At 37.6% G+C, this 19,304-nt stretch overlaps 1 protein-coding gene across 4 annotated transcripts in view; it reads left to right on the plus strand.

Annotated features, from left to right (window-relative positions):
* SLC24A4 (solute carrier family 24 member 4) overlaps nucleotides 1-19,304 on the plus strand; it is an 87,857-nt gene that overhangs the window by 50,876 nt on the left and 17,677 nt on the right. For 3 of the 4 annotated variants that reach the window (XM_072930349.1, XM_072930350.1, XM_072930348.1), the window contains exons 4-12: nucleotides 1,112-1,186; nucleotides 2,976-3,060; nucleotides 3,745-3,848; nucleotides 4,586-4,660; nucleotides 5,657-5,682; nucleotides 6,367-6,420; nucleotides 7,484-7,626; nucleotides 12,256-12,425; nucleotides 14,378-14,522. In XM_072930349.1, coding sequence (XP_072786450.1) covers nucleotides 1,112-1,186; nucleotides 2,976-3,060; nucleotides 3,745-3,848; nucleotides 4,586-4,660; nucleotides 5,657-5,682; nucleotides 6,367-6,420; nucleotides 7,484-7,626; nucleotides 12,256-12,425; nucleotides 14,378-14,522 — 877 coding nt within the window. The remainder of the gene's footprint in view (nucleotides 1-1,111; nucleotides 1,187-2,975; nucleotides 3,061-3,744; nucleotides 3,849-4,585; nucleotides 4,661-5,656; nucleotides 5,683-6,366; nucleotides 6,421-7,483; nucleotides 7,627-12,255; nucleotides 12,426-14,377; nucleotides 14,523-19,304) is intronic. The other variant, XM_041716626.2, reaches the window with a different exon arrangement.

The following is a 19,304-nucleotide window of genomic DNA, read 5'->3' on the forward strand; positions in this document are numbered from 1 at the left end:
TTTTTGATAAGCTATTAGTTATCATAGTGACCTTACTAAGTAGAGTTCTCTATATATCAAGAAGTTTTTAATAGTTTGATTTGAGTATTTCTAATATGAGTACAATTCCTTAAAAGGTAACACCTTGGGGACGTGGTATAGTGGTGGACTTGGTATTGTTGGATTAACAGTTGAACTTGATGATTTTAAGGGTCTTTTCCAACCTAAATTATTCTGTGACTCCATTATTTAAGAAAAGGATGCAAGTCTGAATTTGCAGAACCTATTAATTCATTCCCTTGGAGATAAAATCCTGGCAGAATGGATCACATGAATTTTATTTCATGTTATATAGTCAGAGTTTGGGATTCCTACACTGATGACATTAAGCATGATGTGGAAGTTTCTTGAGTCTCTTTCTTTTCTTTTATGCCTCTATGCAATAGATGTAATTACAATTTTAAAAACCCCAAACCAACCTTAAAGAAATATAGAAAATATCATGTGGATTTTTTTTTTTAATATTGTATTAAAAAACAAAGCAAATGAGGCCTGCAAGCTCCAGCTTTTCATTCCCAGCTCGGGGAAATTAAAGTATAAAGGAGTTCTGTTTGATGGACACCAGCAGGATTAAGCCCACTGCATGGGCACAGCACATAAAGCTGCATAAGACAGTGGGAGAATCATATGTATGCAGGGAACCAGGATCATTTCTAGGTGTTTGGTGCAGTGATCCGTGGTCAGAGTCCACTTATTTCCAGGTATAAATATTTCCTGAATATTGTTAATCGGCCTAGTTTTATTTTCTATTTAATTACTTGATCTGATAGTTAGTTAAAAGTATAGAGGATGACTACATAACTCATTATATGAAATCTATTGTGGCATCCTGTTCTGTTTAAGTGTGGTACCTTTCATATTTTAGGGTCTGACAAATGTTCCAAATTAGATCTTACATTCGAAAATCTGGTTTTATGTCATAAATTTATCAACAGGGAGACTTTTATTTGGAATTAAATAAAAAGTAAAGCTATATATTTCTGCTAGTTTGAATAAAGGTAGCATTACCTTTTTTCCTCTTTCCATATACAGGAAAAATCTGAAGTATTCCCTGAATTTATTTTCTTTACAGGCTCTTTATATGTTTTATGCTTTGGCCATAGTATGTGATGACTTCTTTGTTCCATCCTTAGAGAAAATTTGTGAGGTATGTTAATGAACATTATTACTCTTTTAGAAATTTATTTAGAGAATATTATTTAGAGATATTATTTTCCATCAGAAAAATGAACCAGTGGTCTGTGCACACTTGTTCCTCTGGCAGAAAAAAAAAAAAAAAAGTTTTAATGAGATCGAATGACAAAGCCCACTCTTAAATACCTGAAGCATGTAACTAGGAGAGGTATGGGTTGTGGATGAGTTGGATTTATTATTGTACTCCTTTTTTGAAAACTAACCTGAGGAAGGATACCATAGATAGAAAAATTAATGTGGTGGCTATGCAAATCTTATTGCACGTCTACCACCGTGTCAGGAGAGAGGAAGTATATGTGATCCTAGCAAAAATGGAAAAAAAAGAAAATCCTTGAGAAAAGTATGTGCCTTGGATATGGAATCAGAATGCAGATTTTATATGCAAAGTAACGTAATGCCTTTAATTTTTGAGAAGGCTTTACAAAATTATATTTAGTATTCTAACTGAGTTGATTGTGACAGAGTAGAATTAGTACATGGCATGTAATTGTTGTGGTGAGTATGATATTGGTGAACAAAATAAATACATAATACAAATGTAGATTTTAACTTCTTTTTAAACATGAAATGAAAATCTCATCTCCTTTGCTTTTAAACAAAAATAAGAGTGATAATTTTGATAATTTTGTGGAAAAACTCCTGGGTTTTTTTTTTCTGTAACTAGTTTAAAACTCTCTTTTCCTGTTGCTAAATGTACTAAATACCTGTTGGTGGTACTCAGAGTTGTAAGCTTACACTCATCAGTAGAAGAACAAATAGAATAATAAGGGAGTAGTTAAATACTCACTTGGGATATTTTCTATCCCTTTCCAGATGTTCAGTATTCAGCATGCACATTAGATACTATATTTAAGTTATACCAGTTGGTTGTACCAATTACTGGTTACTGATCCTTCATAAAATATTTGCATTTTATCTCACATTCCTGCCGAACATTTAAACAGCTACAAAGAGTTCAGACAGAACACCTAGGTTTGAGTTCCTGCAGCAGTATGACTGGTAGTAGATCATATTTGTGTTTATGTTTTGTCAAGACGTGTAGGATGCCATTGTTATCTGCTTAAGATGTTTTCAGGCAAACTGCTTGAAAAATACAGGATTTTTTACTTCTCCTTTTGTCACTAGTTGATTTTCTATCCTTGAAAGAAAAATAGTATACTAAAGATGATCCTAGAGACTCTCGAAAAGGAAAAAGCTCTTCCATAAAACCATGTTTATAGTTCAAGGGAAAGATCTTCAGACTGCTAAATTGATACAAACCACTTGTGGACCTGCACGTGTTTTTGCTGGTCTGAGAACTCTAAGTTATCTATATCCTATTAGAGCTTAAGAGACACCATCATAAAAATAGATCTCTCCACCACACACCCTCTCTGTGTCTAACTGGACTAATTTTACCTGTGTCAGCGGACTCACTTTTGATTAACACAGTTGAAAAGTGAAGCCAGAGTCAAGCCTGCTGTTCATAGGATTTATTCACAAAGGTTGTATTTTTCTGTTACAGGTTTTCATTTTTGAATTTTAGAAGCCCTAAGAGTTGGGGAATTGAATGACTGTGTTTAGAGTTACAGAAGTAAATTAATTAAAACAATTTGATATGTTTACAATCCTTTTGAATCTGCAGAGATACTTTAATCAGCTTTATGTAAGCCACAATTGGCTATTCATTTACATATATAACTGTAGAACTCCACAATGTAAATACAACAGCAGTGCTGAAATTGCCAATTGTTTTCTTCTAGAAACTACATTTGAGTGAAGATGTTGCTGGAGCCACATTCATGGCAGCAGGGAGCTCCACCCCAGAACTCTTTGCATCTGTTATAGGTATGGAGCCCACACACAAGCTTTTTTGAGATCTGCTGTTAAAAAATCAGCAGCAGATCAAGCACAGGTACCCATTCTTCTGACAATTTATAATCAGCGATTGCAGCTGTCAGCTAGTCTGTGGTTCATGGTATCATTAACTACTCAAAATATCTCATGGAACTGTGAGTCTTCTCTCAAAACACGGAGCAGAATGTCTGATTCTGAACACAGGACGCAAAAGAAGAGATTTATTGAAGTCCCTTGAGAAGTAATTTGATATATTTGGAAATAGATTAACAGCAGCCCTGAGGAGAAAGTCTTGGGGGTGTTGGATGATGAGCTCATCATGATCTGTCACTGTGCAGCCAGTGTGCACTTGCAGCCCAGAAAACCAACTATATCCTGGGCTGCACCAGAAGCACTGTGGCTAGCTGGTTGAGGGATGTGACACAGCTGAAAACTAAGTTGTCAAACTGTTGAACTAACTAGTTAAGAAATCATTTACTAAAATTATATATGTAGAGGTTCTAATCCACAGATAGGGAGCTGTTAGCTAGACTAAAAGCACAAATTATTACACAGAGAAGTGAGCCTTAATTATGAAACATGTTTTGGTTATCTTCTTTGAAACAATCTCTACTTCACAAGTAGACCTAAAATTAAATGACAGGTGTAGTTATGTATATTTTGCTTCTTCTGCAGGTGTATTTATCACTCATGGAGATGTAGGAGTTGGAACCATTGTTGGTTCAGCAGTTTTCAACATCCTCTGCATTGTTGGTGTCTGTGGACTGTTTGCAGGACAGGTTAGTAAGATACTTGTCTTTACAGAGTTCAATTGCTTACAATTTAGGGGTTTCCATGAGCATATATTTAAAAAAAAAGGACAAAATCACAAACAAAAATGACATTGTGAAAAGCTTCAAAGATTGGAAAGAATTTACAAATGCTTTACAAATAGTGAATGTTTCCAAAAAGTTCAGCTATAGTGTCAGCACTCTGAACATGTAGCATACAGAGGAAACTGGTTCCTCTTCATACAATAATGTCTTTATAGTCAACTGATCATTGGCATCTGCTGATCCTTCCTGGTACTGATGACAGTCAATGAATCTGGGGCACAAGCATGAGATTTGCTCCATTTACTCAATAGATGGTTAAACTGTTTATCATATATTTTCAGGTAGTAAGTCAAGTATATCCACAAATAAAAGGAACGAGGAACAATTGATTTGCTGCAGTACAATGAATTTTACTTTACAATTGAAATTATAACCAAATCAAGTATCATTAGTAAGAAATGTATTTCAATAATGGAAGTTTCTATATGATTTTTATTACTCATGTTTATTATAGATCCACTGTCTAACAGACTGATACATCTTCATGGTAGCATGAAACTGCATTTGGTTTCAGAATTGTTGCTAATAATAGTAATAATTACTCTGCTTACGTACCTAAGTTATTTTAAGATAGGGGCTTTTTTATTTGTTTGTTTTTGAAATCCCATATTTTTGTTGGCTGAAGGTGTGGTGTTTTTCAGGTGGTTTGTCTCACCCAGTGGGCAGTGTTCCGGGATTCTATATACTACACAATATCTGTCATCGTACTTATTGTGGTAAGTAGCTCTCTTATCATTTACTGTGTTTCAGTGCTTGAATTTTTGGAGGACCAGCCTGCTCACTATTGATACAAACTGGCAAATAATTATTTTCTTAGCTAGTTCTAGTGGCATCTGGAAGTGAGAACTGAGCTACACAGTGTTGTATAAATATGAAAATTTCATACATCCCCATGGAATATGTGCCCACCATGTCCATCAATGTCCATTCATTTTGTACCTAGGGTTTGTAAAGGTCTGCAGATAAGTAGGATACTGTTACACAGTGCAGATAACACTCTCCCCAGACCTAAGAGACTGCTTGTTGTGGAAGTGAAAAATTTTGAGCTACACATCTATTTTAAATAGAGAAGGTGGCTGTTTCTTGCTTCTACACAATAATTTTATTTCCAATTCTGGGTAAGTTTTTCCATGTAGAGCACAGGTGAGATACCACTTTGTTCATCTAGAGCAGTGTAGTAGTTGTTGAATGTACACATTTAACGTGTCTGGTGCCAAGGCAGGGAAGAATCCATTAGTCTGTACTTTGTAATACAAGTGGATCACTAGCTGCGTATTCAGTAACAGCAGTTGCGCGGGGTGGAATAAAATGTGTATAACCATTTGACCCAAGAGAAGTAAAATGGCTGCCTGCTCTGCTACAGCTAGTCTAGCTGCTAAAAGGACTCAAGAGTTAAGTTTTTTTGGAATAAGTGACTTTGCTGTCATTTGCACTGGATAGCATGTGGGTACATGAGTACGTATCTGCCTGTCTTCAACATGCTTGCACCATTTTCCTTAATAGTTCTTAAAACAGCCCGTGGCAGAGACCCAGGCCTTGTTCACAAGGTTTGTATTTTGTGAGGGGCACAGTCCATACAGTGTAAATTCTGGTTAGAACGGGTCAAAACTTGAGTAGGTCTGTCTAGATGTGGCTGATACTTGCTGAAGAAATTTGACAGTTTTTTGAGATAGATCAGAGAAATTTATGTTTCCTTTTTTTCCTTCTTCTAGTTCATATATGATGAGGAAATAGAATGGTAAGTTGTATAAATTATTCCATGCACTCCTTTATTTGCCACAAGGCTCACTAGAAAATAGAGTTGTAGCATAATTGATTTTCATTCTACACACTGAGAGTATGAGCTGGATTGAAATCCTGTGTATTTTGTTTGGGCTTAGTTTTTATGGTGGTCACAAAAAACAAAAAGAAAATGTAAGAGCCAGGAAAGATTAAGGAAGTACATAGGCTCTGTGTAAGGCCTGAAGATTCCCATGTGCAGAGAGGGTAATCAAAACTCTTCTGCTTGGATTCTGACTGTTAACATTTATGGGATGCCAGGTGTTCCAATGAACACTCCAGTGTGAATCCTAGAGGAAGATCACAGCACTGTTAGAAAACAGTGCTCTCAAAGTGCCTGGCCAGTGCTTCAGCACTGAATTGCTGAAGGCCTTGGTGTTATGATCCTCAGAGGGTAGCTGTGGTTTCAGTCTGTATAGCACATTTCTGAAATACTTGCATTGCATTTTATTTGCATGTTTATTGAAACTTGAGAGTCTGCTTCCCCTCTCATTCTGCTGAGACACCATCTAATCTTAATGATGTGAGTCCTGTGTGCACAAATGTGACTTGTACCAGATGTTTAAGGCACACTCCTACATAAAATTTGTAAAGCATACAGCTGTTTGAATGGCCTTCTAACACTTCTTTCTGTCTTTTTGAGGTGGGAAAGCCTTGTACTCATCATTATGTATTCATTCTACATACTTATCATGAAGTAAGTACTTCTCCTTGCTGTACCCTTTAGATGTTAACTGACCATCATTCTTTTGGTCTTGTTTTGTCCTTGGCCTTCTTCCCTGAGGGCAGTACAGCCAGTCATGTTTCTGTGTTAGATCTGTTGGGTTTTATGCTTTACCACTTTAATTCTATGTTTGTGCTTAATCAGCAGCAAATACTTTCATGCATCCTTTTCATAGTGCACAGAGGTAAAGTAGCTTTTAGAAAAAGTTGAGAAAAATCTTATTTATACAAAGGTATATGAAAAGTTTGTAGGGCCCTCTGGATTGTAAACACTTATCATGTCAGCTCTTACACATATTGTATACTCCCTGGAGAACAAGGTCAAATAACATTAGATAGGGTGCTAAGCATGTATTTATCTTCAGACCATCTCATCTTAGTTGTTTACTGGTGTCTTCTTCTGTTGTGTCACTGCCTCTGACAGGAGAGTCAGAGGTCTGACTGTTACTGCAAGTGTCTGAGTCCACCCTTCTATTGCAAGTTGCTTAGACTTGTATCCCTTGGTGCCTTCCCCTCACAAATCACCCTGTTGGAACTCCCTTTTCTCCTACATCAAGTCTTAGCAGAGCTCATTGACAGCCCTCTTAGATCCCACCCTAGTGCTAAAATAGATATATTCTGTCTTTAGAAGGGTATGGTGAGCAGTCCCAGAAATGCTCAAGAACCCTCCCACAGGGAACACAGTACTGAAGGAGACAGTGAGGTGAATTGTGAGATGATGCAGGAGGAAAGAAGCTGCTCTATAGTGAGTGTCCTGGCTCCAAAATCAACAGCTCCAGTGTTTTACCTTCACTAAATCTGCTCTAGTGCCTTTTTGCAGTTCGCTGTATGTCATGAGAGATAGGTGCAGTCCTTGCTTTCCTATCAGCTTGCCACTGAGTTGGACAGTCCTTTCTCTTCACTCCTTATTAATTGTCAGAGAACATGCATCTAGGCTTTCCTGCTTGCCTGCATAAGTTGTTCTCAGATGGTTTTAAAGTTTGCGAAGAAAATGTAAAAATCCAACCTTTTTAGAGACCTTTTCTTTGCACTTTCAGGTACAATGTGAGGATGCAAAATTTCTTCAGCCTTAAAAGCAAGAATGTTGGAAATGGTGACACAGTCAACAATGAGCTGGAAGATGGTAATAAATGTTATGCCTCTAGTTGTGATGACCCATCCATTCCATTACTATGGAAAGGTAAGGCTGAGCAGACAGGACTTGGAAAAACAATAGTTTATGCAGATCAAAACAATGTCACTATTCAATTGTAAGCAGGGTTAACTTGATCATTCAGCAGTCAGATTGCCACATTATAAAAAAAATATATTTTTTTTCTATATTCTGAAAAAAGCTGCTTTGCACATTGGCAATTTTGCTCCCTTTTTATTTCCTGTTCTGTGATGATCTACAACATTGTGAAAGAAATACACTTTTTTTACCAAGAAGAAAACAATTTTCACTTCAAAAATTAGTTTGGAATGAGAAGTTGAGATGTGCATGTTGAAGGAAATTACATGGGCAGATCAGTGGGCAAGAGGGGTTACACATTGAGTTCAGATCGTCAGAAGACTGGTTTTCACGTGCCTAAATAGTCTGTATACCTCACCAGACACAGATGTAAAATTCAAAAATGCAGGTTCTTTGCTATTTGTGTTTTTGTCATAAAGGAAAGAAGATGATATCCAGCTTGTGGTACAGAAAGTAAGCAAAAATACCTGGATATTTTTGGCTTGCTTTCTAAGCCTGTTTTTATCTTTGTCTTACCTCTCTTCTCTTCCATTCTCCCTTTTCTCTATAGAGCAAAATCCTTCCACTTTCAAAGCACAAACCATGTAATTTAGTGAGCAGTTGGGCTGCTCTTAACGAGTGAGGTCTCCTCACTTTGTTCATTGCACACATCTCCCATTCTAGGAGGCTGAGCTCATCAGCAATGTCAGTAGCATTGGAAAGATCCCCATGTAATAACAAATAATGCCAAACAGGAATTTAGAACAGACTCAGACGATCCCACTCTTTTCTGCTTTTAGTGTTTAGGCTGGGATTTCTTTAAGTTACAGGTATACAGGTAGCTATACCTGTAGGTATAGGTTTATTCAGTGACAGCACACTGCTGCTCTGGTCCTAGATAAGGTGTTTAGACAATACTAATTTAAAATTATTTCTCATGGGACATTGTAGCATGATTAAATGATGGTGACTTTGAAATACTTTCATCTAATTTTGTAATGAACTTTTGGGAGCATTGACTTTGATATAGTGAGGTCTGTCACTTGCATGTGGATTTGTGTCCATGCAAGGTTCTGCAGATGCTTCCTGTATTCAAGTGAGAAAAGGGTAATCCATTTAAACACCACAGATATTAGTGGATTTTAGTTTAAAGGAATTTGTTGGGTTCTGATGTCATCTCCCAGCAGGCTCTCCTCTCTAGCCCTTGTGGTAAAGAGACAGTAGCACAGGCTGCTTGCCTGTCCATCTATTCCCTTTTCAAGGAAATGTGTAGATTATTGAATGCTTGTGAAGAACATGCAGAAAAGAAGCAATAAAGCTCCACAAGCAACTGTCCACGTCAGATTTCTTTTCTGATTTTGCCTCAAAGATGCACTGATACTGCAGTTCCAGTCAGATTCCCTTTGCCTTCTTCAGCACCCATTACACAAATACGTGCTTCATTGGAGAGACAATGGTTCAAAGAGCCAGAGTGTAGATACTGTCACAGGCAAACATGCCTGAAAAAGTACAGAAAGAAGAGATTAAGGATTTGGAGTGAGCAGTGGGAGGGGAGGATGGCAGTGTTAGCCTGACTGCTTTATGTGTCAAGATGCTGTCCTAGAAAACTGTCACATGGCTGCCTCTAGCTTCTTCCCTCCTGTTCTCTCAAAATATGCCATGACCCATCCATCAGTGACTCCCTCTTAGTTGGCACATGCTGGCTTCACAAGCTCAGCTGCATTTTCCCCAGCAGCAGCTTTCAGAAAGGAGCACTGCTAATAGCAAGGAGAGAACTGAGGCTGGCCTCTGCCTTGCACTGGTTAGCAGTTTTAGGATCCGCCAAAGAAACCTCCCTTGGCTTCACCAAGGTGTAGGATTGACCTTAATCTGATTTTCCTCAGAGGGAAAGCCTGATTACTTCCCGTAAAGGAACAGTTGCTTTGGGTGAGGAACTTTGTTTCTAGCAAGGATAGTCTGTTGCTCAGAGTGCAGGTAAAAGGTGTAACACTGTAAAGCTCTTTTATGCTTGCTAGTTTCATGACTTTCAAGAGCTTCCAGTGGTACAATATAAAACAATTCATCACTCAAGTTTCAGAAGGAAAAAGGAGAGATTTTCACCATAAGAAAAATTTCATTTCAAGGGTGAGTTTTGTACACACAGGGAAAGGCAAACTAGATGTACTTTGTAAATACTGCTCCAATTTTCAAAGCACAAATGTGTATTACCCTAGACTTTCATTGTGTTGACCCAAATTTCCACCAGGTGGCATGGTTTGACCCCTGCCTGAAACCAGAAATTTGGGCAAAAGTGGGTTTCTGATGGACTGGGTTTCAGAGCTAAAGTCATCGAAAGCTTTCTGTTGATTTTGACAGGGTTGTTGGTGATGAACCTTTGATGGTGAGCAATGAGTTTGTTGGAAAGAAAAGCTGTTCTCAGTAGAGTTTTTTTTAAAGGTTTGTCACAAAGTAGAAGTGCAAAAGGCTTTTCTCCTTTTCACATTTCTTAAGACAGCTTTTAGATGGGGTCCATAGTATATGGGGCTAAGATATGTGGGTTTTTTTACAGGCATAGGGAGTCAAACTGAAAATAATAAAAATAATAAGAGCAATGCGCCACAGTAAGTCAGAATAGCTGCAGTACTTAAATATATATTTAGTATGAGGTATTCTACAGCAGTTTTTTATTATGGTACTTTTCTCAAAGCTGAATGTTTGTTTGCTCACTGTCTTCATAGGGCTCTAAGAAACAGTTTCAGAGTAACTTCAGTGCTCCCATGTTTTTCATGTCACTGTAAGATGAAGCATTTTGGTTAATTCTCTGGAGAAACTCACTTGGGAACAGTTAATCTGATGAGGCTGGGACCTTTTTGTCCTTACTACCATTGCTGTCAAATATTTATTTTTCTTTAACTAAAGCAAATGTTAAGTTTATGTGGTTGAGTCCTGATTGTGAGGGCTGATTCCTAGGAAATCTATCTGGCTGTATATTCCTGCACAGAAAAGCTGCTACACTCCAAGAGTCACTGGAGTGGATGTGCTCCTTATTTGCATCATCAGCCACAGTACTCAGCGAGGCTAATTTGGTTTAGATGTTGGAATAGAGGAGGATAATTGCTCCCTTACATTTAGCAAATGTAAAATTACTATTAGTTCTATTCTCTATTAGAGATCTTAAGCTGCAAGCACAACTCCAGAGTGGATTCTCTGAGCAAGGCACATTTCTTTGTGAAACCAGAGATCTTACATTTATGACACTTCAGGTGACCCCAGTGTACTCACTGAAGCAATTTTAGTGAAACAAGGCAAGACACTCAAATGCTTGGAAGGGTGGAAGTTACAGATGTTTATTGGTGATTTACAGGCTTGCTGGTTTTTCTTGTTGAATCGTTATGGAGAATGTATTTCTTCAACTGCAAATGTGCTAGAAGATGCTTGAGACTGCAAAGCCTTTATTGCATGATGTGACTTAGACGCATGCAGGAATCCAGTCTTCCTGAAAAACAAAAATATTCAACACTGTAACAAAGCAAAAGAGTAACAATATAGGCTTCTGTGTGTTTAGAACAGGTCCATTTTAATTTCATTGTTTGAGTTGAATGTTTTCTTAGATTTCCTTTGCTTCCTGACTGGAACCATGCACTAATTATCTTTCACTTCTACCTCCTAAATTCTCCTCCTCTTCCTAATGTAAGTAGCAATGCAAAAGGGGAGGGAGAGGGGGAGGCCAAGCTAAGCAAAGCAGAAAACAAGCTGCAAATATTTTTTTTCTGTACATATTATTATATGTAATAATTATATTTATTATGGTCATGTATGTATTTCCTGCCCTGCTTTCTAACACCACTTGGGTATGTCTCCTGTCTGCTGAGCCTTGCTCTGCTTGCTCTGTGTAGTCTGTAGCATTTGTGACAATATTGGTTTGTTGGTGATATCCTAAAGTCCTTGCCTGTACTTGTGTTGATTCCCAATAAAATTTTGTCTCTACATCTTCTTAACATGGTAGAAATTTGCTAACTTTGTTATCTTAAACTTGGTACAAAATCCTTTATATTAACAAAGGCTTAATTTGTTAGTTAGTTAGAACCATAGATTTGTTCTTGAAAATTCTTGTCATAATTTCAAATGTTTTCATATGAGACATACTGGTAATATTCTGTGAAGGTAAAGTGAAGATTTCCAGGAGTGAGCACAACATTAGGGCCTTCTGCATGTGCAGCACCTTGATCCAATGGAATAGCTTTATAGGTTTCAGGAGTGCTGTCTACACTGCCACAGTGCAAACACTTCCAGAGAAAGGGTACAAAACTCTAGCAGGACATAAGCAAAGAAAACTGGTACTACAGCATGAACAGCTGGGGAAAAACTGCTCCCACTAATCTGACAGTGACTTGGTGGCTGCCTTAGTAGAGGGAAATCTCTTTCCAGCATGTGACCTAACACAGAGCACAACTGATGAGGAGATTCACCAGGCTGCAGAAATATTAAAGGAAAGTCACTCATAAATTCTGCCATTCAGATAAATGTTTCCCCCACCTGAGCCTGGAAAGACCTGACTCTGGATGGTGGGGCGCATGGTGGGTCAATTACACTGCTAACTCTGTCCCTTGTGATCACTAGTGAAGGGGATCCAGCAGTATGGCAAAAACAGTGTTGTGATGGTGGATGAGATAATCTGCTCCAGTCCTCCCAAATACCGGTTCCCTGAAGCTGGATTACGGATTATGATCACAAATAAGTTTGGACCACGCACCAGAATGCGGATGGCAAGCAGACTCATCATTAATGAGGTACGTTCATTAGGAAAACAGAAAATGACCATGAGGCAGAGGGGTTACCAAAGAGCTGTGCTCATAGTGATCCTGGAATTTAGATTCTCCCATGTTCCTATGGTTGGGAGAGAACTGTCTTTCTCAAGCAGCTATATGAGAACAGATTTGAAGATTGAGTCCCAGCTGATGATATTGCCTGTTTTAATGGGAGGGCAGTCAAATTGGAGGGACTACCTTATCTCTCTGACAGAAGATGTTTACTTCAGTGTGTGTGTGTGTGTGTGTGCAAATGTGCATATTTAGATTATATCTATAGCAGAGTAATTGGTTTGGATTATTACAAAAGTGGTTAGGTTAAAAAAGGATAATGGACAAGACAACCAAAATTTTTTAAAACTGCTCTTGTATTATTAGCACTTCAGGATTCCTTCAGAGATTTGCCTTCCTATTTAGTATTCACTGTAGTCGTCAACTCAAAATAAAAATGGACCATAATATTTTCATGAGTGGAATTTGCCCTGGACAGTTTCAGTTATCTCTTACTCGATACATTGTCAGGAGTGTATATTGCTTGTTGCATACCCTGCAGCTGAAGTGACTTGGCAAGTGTGGCTGTTCCGAACTTGCTGAAGCGCTAGGGGTAAAATCTTTGGCCTACCTACCTTGGGTTTTATGAAGGCAGGATTTTATAGTTTGCTCCCACAATATCAAATCTGAGAGCTATTTACTCTGGCAAGTAAATAGATTTCAGCATCATAACACAGTTCATATGTTTAGCCAGCCTTATGACTTCCATACTAAAAGCAAGCACCATTAATACATTTGTAACAAAAATTCAGTTTGACAGTAAAATAGTGAAAGGTGTTATGGTCAGGAGTAGAAGATCAGACCAGGCACATGGCAACAGTTGACTCTGTAATCCTTGAAGTTAATTCATTGATCAGTGAAAAATTCTTAATGGCTGTATGGGTAGGAAGCTGATACTTGGCCCTTTCAACATCTGCAAAAAACATTCTCTAAACTTGAGCATTTTGGATGTATGGTCTTATGTATTCTCACTTATATATTCACAAGTTTTACAAAGTATTCAGATAGGATTTTTTTCTGTTTTTCACTAGAGTATGTTGATACTGCTTTCAGAATTTTTTTTTGCAGTTTGTGCAGTTACCTTATTTTTCAAGGCATTTCAGAGCACTTTTTAGGAGTTGATAGTTTGTCAGGAAAAGAGAACACTTATCAACCCTGCATTACCTCATCTAATTAATTAAAATAATAATTTTTTTATAAAAGTAAGAATTTACTGTTGCATCTAACATTCTCAAGTGCATGAGTGGGTATATAAACTGATGTTTAAAACCTATACTTGTAATTGTTTTACTGTGTGTTGAAACTGCAGCAATTCTTATACATGTCTACAGGGCCAATTATGAACTATATGTACTTGGACAAGGGCAACAAGGATTAGTCTTGCTTTTGAAATTAAAAATAGGAAGTTCAAATTTACCTCAGTAAATGGAATTGAGAAGGAGGGAGAAGAGAAGAGTTGGATCTGAGAAGGAGAGCTCCTGGATAATGAGTCATTCATAAGCCAGCTCTTAATTGTGCAGAGGTGTCTTGAGTGTTACCATTTAATTATGGTGCTATTGCTGGTATGAGTGGGAGCTGTTGAGTGAGAAGTGCTTTAGAATACCACATTGGTGCAAACATGGGTGGAACAACAAGTGTTACAACATTCTCCATCATGGCTTGAAAGACTCCTGCCAGTGATTTTGAAGTGGATGGTTAACCTGGTGAAGGCTGATGCCTGCTGAAGACAGGTAGGCCACTGACAGGTTTGTTGTTGACTGAAAGGAAAGCTTTGAGGAGAAACTTCATGGCTCATGTGACTGGGGCTGGACAGAGAGCAAAACTCAGATGTCTCAAAGTAAATACTTCCTGAACTATGGCAGTTTTGTGTTTTGACACTGCAGCGCCAGCGGTTAATCCAATCTGCCAATGGCTCAAGCAAAGCTCTTCAGAACAGGAGACAAGAGAATATTGAAAATGGAAACATCCCTGTGGGGAACCAAGAGGAGGAAAATGAACAGGACAGTCTAACTCCATTTTCAGTGCCAGGTAAGGCACTACTACTTTCTAGATGCTTATAGTACTGAAAAAGAAGATATTTTAAATGCCAAATGCTGGGTTGTAAGAAAGACAGCCTGTGGGGAGAGAGGAGGAAAGGAATTGGTTTGCTGACAGTAAAACTGGGGTGGAGGCTTGGTGGCTAAAAGCAGATCTTAGGAAAGTGTTTTCCAGTCATCATGGACAGCCATGGTAGAAGTGCTGATTTGCCAGAGGTGAAGGAAAAACAGGAAAGGGAAGTTTATATTGAAACATGTCAGAATGACCTGATGAGCACTGCACCACAAGTAATTTTGAAGTCAGCAGTTAACAATGACTTGCTGGAAATTGCTAAGCCAGAAACGCCTTGGTGTATAAGTATATAATAAATTGTTTTAATGACTGTAGTGGGGGAGGCTTCTTGGACAAAAAGGAGAGAGAGAAAGAGTGTTTAAAATTGTTAGAATAGCTGTATGCAATACAGCTTTGGAAATTTTTTTAAAATTCTTTGGTGTAAAGGGCTATGTGTTACCAATCTCTCATGCTAGTGCCCTTGGCACATTGCAGGTTGACTCCTGCCCAAATGCTTTGGAGATTACACAGTAGAGATTAGGTCAGTCCTCACAGACATGTGGTCTGTCACAAAATTACTGTTTAACATAAGTATTGCTTGGCATGGATAAATATCACATCCAGTGAAAAAGAAGCATTTTCCATGTTATATCTAATTCCTTAGCGATCCCATTTCTTCATTTGCTGTCATTGTAGAAGAGATGTTTGTGATTGAATACACATTGAAGCATACTGTGTGAAGACTAGATGATAATGTATGTTTTCCTGTGTTAGTGTGCTCCCACAGGAGCTTCTTGCAGTCAGCAGTTATGGATTGGAGTGAGGAATGGAAGCAGATTAATTCACTGAAGACAGGCCCATTAGATGAGCTTCTGTTCGTTCATGAGATAGTGAAAAAACTAACAGGATCCAAGTCAGCAATATGCTTGTGCACATGAGCATGTTAATGACAAGAGTGGTAGTAATAATAATAATAGTAATAACAACAGAAACTAATAAACAACTTCTAAAAAGGAAAAATGTCTCCCCACACCATCTAAACATCATTGAATCCTGGAATCATTAAGGTTGGAAAAAACCTCGGAGATTATCTAGTGCAGGTGTTAACCCAACACTGCCATGTCCACCACTAACCAAGTTACTGAGCACCACGTCTGTGCTGCCATTGGCAGTGATTCCACTGCTTCCATGAGCACTCTGTTCCAAATCTTGACCACCCTTGCATGTGCTGGCAAAGAAGACTTCTAAACTGAGATGGTTTTTGGATACAAGTTTTGATTAGGGTAGTGCAATCATGCATTTCTTCTTACTTTCCAGGCAGCTTTTTTATGATTAAAACATAGGTAAATTTCAGATTAGAGCTTCCTAAGTGTGTGACATTCACAATAGACAAAATGCTTAGAACTAAAGAAGGAGTTATTAATTATGTCACTGGTCTTCTTTAAATGCATTTTTTCTGCATTTTTGAGAAACACTTTAAAGTGACATTTAATAGGCCAGAGTGGAACCACTGGTGATTCAATTCATACTGGATGGAGCAAAAGTTCAACATGAGCTCAAGACAGCTATGTAAAAGTGAAGAAGTGATTGTATAAAATCCTCATCATTACCTTCAGGTATTGTTACTCCTGTTGTCTGGAGTTGATTGGTTGGATTCTCATTGCTCAACTCATACATTCTAACTGAAAATTCTTTTATTATGTTTTCAAAACCACCCCTTTAAGAAGTTTGGTGAAAATATGAGGACCCAACATCATGCTTTGCTGTTGTTTAAGTACTGTGGCACAATCAGTAGCCTAAAAAAATCCAGACATTTAAAACTGGCTTCAGGGAAAAGGTAGTTTGCAGAGTTTCCAAGAATCCCCTTTGGTTTTCTTTGATATATTTTTAGTCTGGGAATAAGGCACATACATCTTCTAAAGCTCAGAAGATCACATATTTTCTCAGTACTAGAAAGTGTTCTCTGAAGAATAGGCTTTCAGTTTTCAATATGATTTTTCAATTCAATTGGTTGTGGTGTCCTAGGTAAAAAAATCCACTCTTGTATTTTAGGAGCTGCAACTGCAGTTGCTGTGAGTTGGTCGAACCCCTTTTTTTGTGCTCTTTTATAGTCACATTTTGTAGCCTAATTCAGGATTTTACTTTCTTTCTTGAGATTGCATATTCTAGAGACTTTTGCAAGAACAACTTTAGGGTTTTTTTTCTGAAACAGAAGTAAGTGAAGTATAAAGTTTAATCTCTGAGTGATTCACAGTTATTATTTGTCATCTCAAGATGCATCTTTTGCATTTTGTTCTTTTTTTATCCTCTGTCAACAGGAGTGCTCAGCAATAAGTGTAGGGCTTTAGCAAGCAGAAATAGAGATTATAGTTGTTACATGAAAACAGCCTCAAGCTGTTTCAGCATAAATCCCCTTTGTCAAACATCCAGAGAGATTTGCTCCTGAGTGTGGGTGTGGTTCAGGCCCATCCTGAAAAAGGAGACAACATACAGTTTTTGTGGGAGCTGCATATGATATCAGTCAAACAGCCTTTGCCTTTGGTTTCTGTGTGGGAAAAACACATTCTTTTTAAAAGAGGAATGTCTTTCCTGACCTACCCTTCAGACTTATGATTATCTCCCAAGAGAAAGGCTCATTTGAAGCTTTACAATTTGATTACTCTACAGTTGTTTAAAAACAGGTCTTAAAGTTTAAAAAAACACCCCACAGATCAGAATAAAATAGGACAAAACTGGGCAGGCATATGTTGACAACAAAATGCCTTGTTAGAGCCCTTGCATAGCTCAGTGGTCTTTTAGAGCCCAGATGCAGAAAAGCACTTCTGTGCAGCTCTTAATGGATGCTTAAATCCCTTCCGTTGTCACATGTTCAGCACCCTTTAAAATACTCAGTGATCTCAGCTCCTGATCATTTCACAGCAATGAAGAACTACTTCTCTTACAGAATTGGAGCATGGATGCTTTATGTAAGTCATGGTGGTGTTAGCTAAAACAGGAATAATAATTCCTCGAGCTAAAATAAGATGGCAATAAAGTAGATTAGCAATCCTATCCATTTTTGTTTGGATCCAAAATACAAAGATAACGTGTAGGATAGAAGCAAAAAAAAAATGAGCAGTATCTACTAAAACCATGTAAAATGTCTGTACTTGGTCAAAACAAACATTTGACTCAATATTCTGACTCCAGCCACAATTTCATGAAGAAATCTGGGGAAGAGTGAGACAGGACAAGTTATTGTTCAGCTGTTTTCTCTTCAAGGAACTTCCTGGTCTGGATGTAAAATTTTGATCTAAAGTTCCTTAGTTTGTTTCTTCATCATTAACCTAATACTAATGTCTGATTGTCATTGAATCTTTGCAAACATTTAACACCCATAATATCCTGTGGGAAAGAGCTCCATGATTCTGTGAAGAACCTTTTACTTACTTTGAACCTGGCTCCTACTCCACTTGATGTCTTCTTTCATTGGAAACACAGTGGAAAAGGCAAACCCAGTGCACCACTTGAACACTCAGGACACTGTAGATCTTTGTTAGACAGCAAGGTTAAAACATACAGAATAAATCAAGCCAAAATCCAGCCAAGTGTAACAAGATATGGGGAGTACCTCTGTTCAGTTACATCTTACTTTTGTTGAATGTTGTCCTGTGTAAGCCTATTGTAACTCTGAGAGTAAAGTTCGTTTATGTGTACTGGAGCAAATTCTTTTTTGTAGACCAGTTTTCTCTGTACCAAAAGTGTGTATTTAAGAGAAGATTATTGGCATAAATCCAAATATTCAAAGTGTGGTAAAGGCACAGGCTGAAAATAGAAATCTGAGTTGTTTTGGACAGATTTCACGGTCTGGAATTTGGAACTTGTAATATGGAAAATGAAACTTCATTTTCCATCAGTAGGTTGAAAAATAGTCTGTTTTGGATGAGGATAAGAAGTAAAACCTTGGTATTTTCCAAAGGAAAAAAAAGGTTTCCAAAGGTTTGTTGGAGGACAACTGCAATAAAAATATTTTGTCTGCTGCCCACTTGGAAGGATGATAGAGATTAAGCCTCTTTGGATACTGTTTTACACACTGCATAGCCTTTTTCTAGTGTGCTCATACAGAGAATCTCTTGCTTCCACAATTTATAGGATAATTTGCAGAGCTGAAATCACAAAGAATTTTCCAAGAAGGTGGAGAGTCAGCTGCTATGTTAATTTTCCTAATGAAAAATTGAAAGCCATTTTCTAACAGTTTTTTTTTATTCTTTTGCAACAGACATTTTTCTGTGGAAAATAATTCTGATGGAAAATTCACAATAGATCTAGTTTGTTGTATCTGTTTCTTTTTTTTTTCTATATTGTGTACTGTACTTGGGAGAAAAAAGTGTATTTTGGATACTGGAAATTACTATAAATTAATTAAGTTTTCAGATTGTCTAATTTACTTATATTGAAGTTTTCCAATCAGTCTGAACTCGGATGAAAAGAAATTTACTTACTGTATGGGTTATTACAAAGTTCCTAGTGTAGAGGCATATGTGTTACTTTTGAACATTTTTGGGTTGAGAATTGACTTGATATTGATAATAATATGTGGGTGTAAATTCATCTTTGTAAATACAAAGATTAATTAGAACCAAGAGGAGAGGTGTTTGGAAAATAATTTTTAATTGGAGAAAAAACAAGTTGGGTTTTATTGTTTGGTTGGTTGAGTTTTGTCCTTCCCAAATGAAAAATGAT

Source organism: Taeniopygia guttata, chromosome 5 (assembly GCF_048771995.1).
Source record: "Taeniopygia guttata chromosome 5, bTaeGut7.mat, whole genome shotgun sequence".
Classification (NCBI taxonomy): domain Eukaryota; kingdom Metazoa; phylum Chordata; class Aves; order Passeriformes; family Estrildidae; genus Taeniopygia; species Taeniopygia guttata.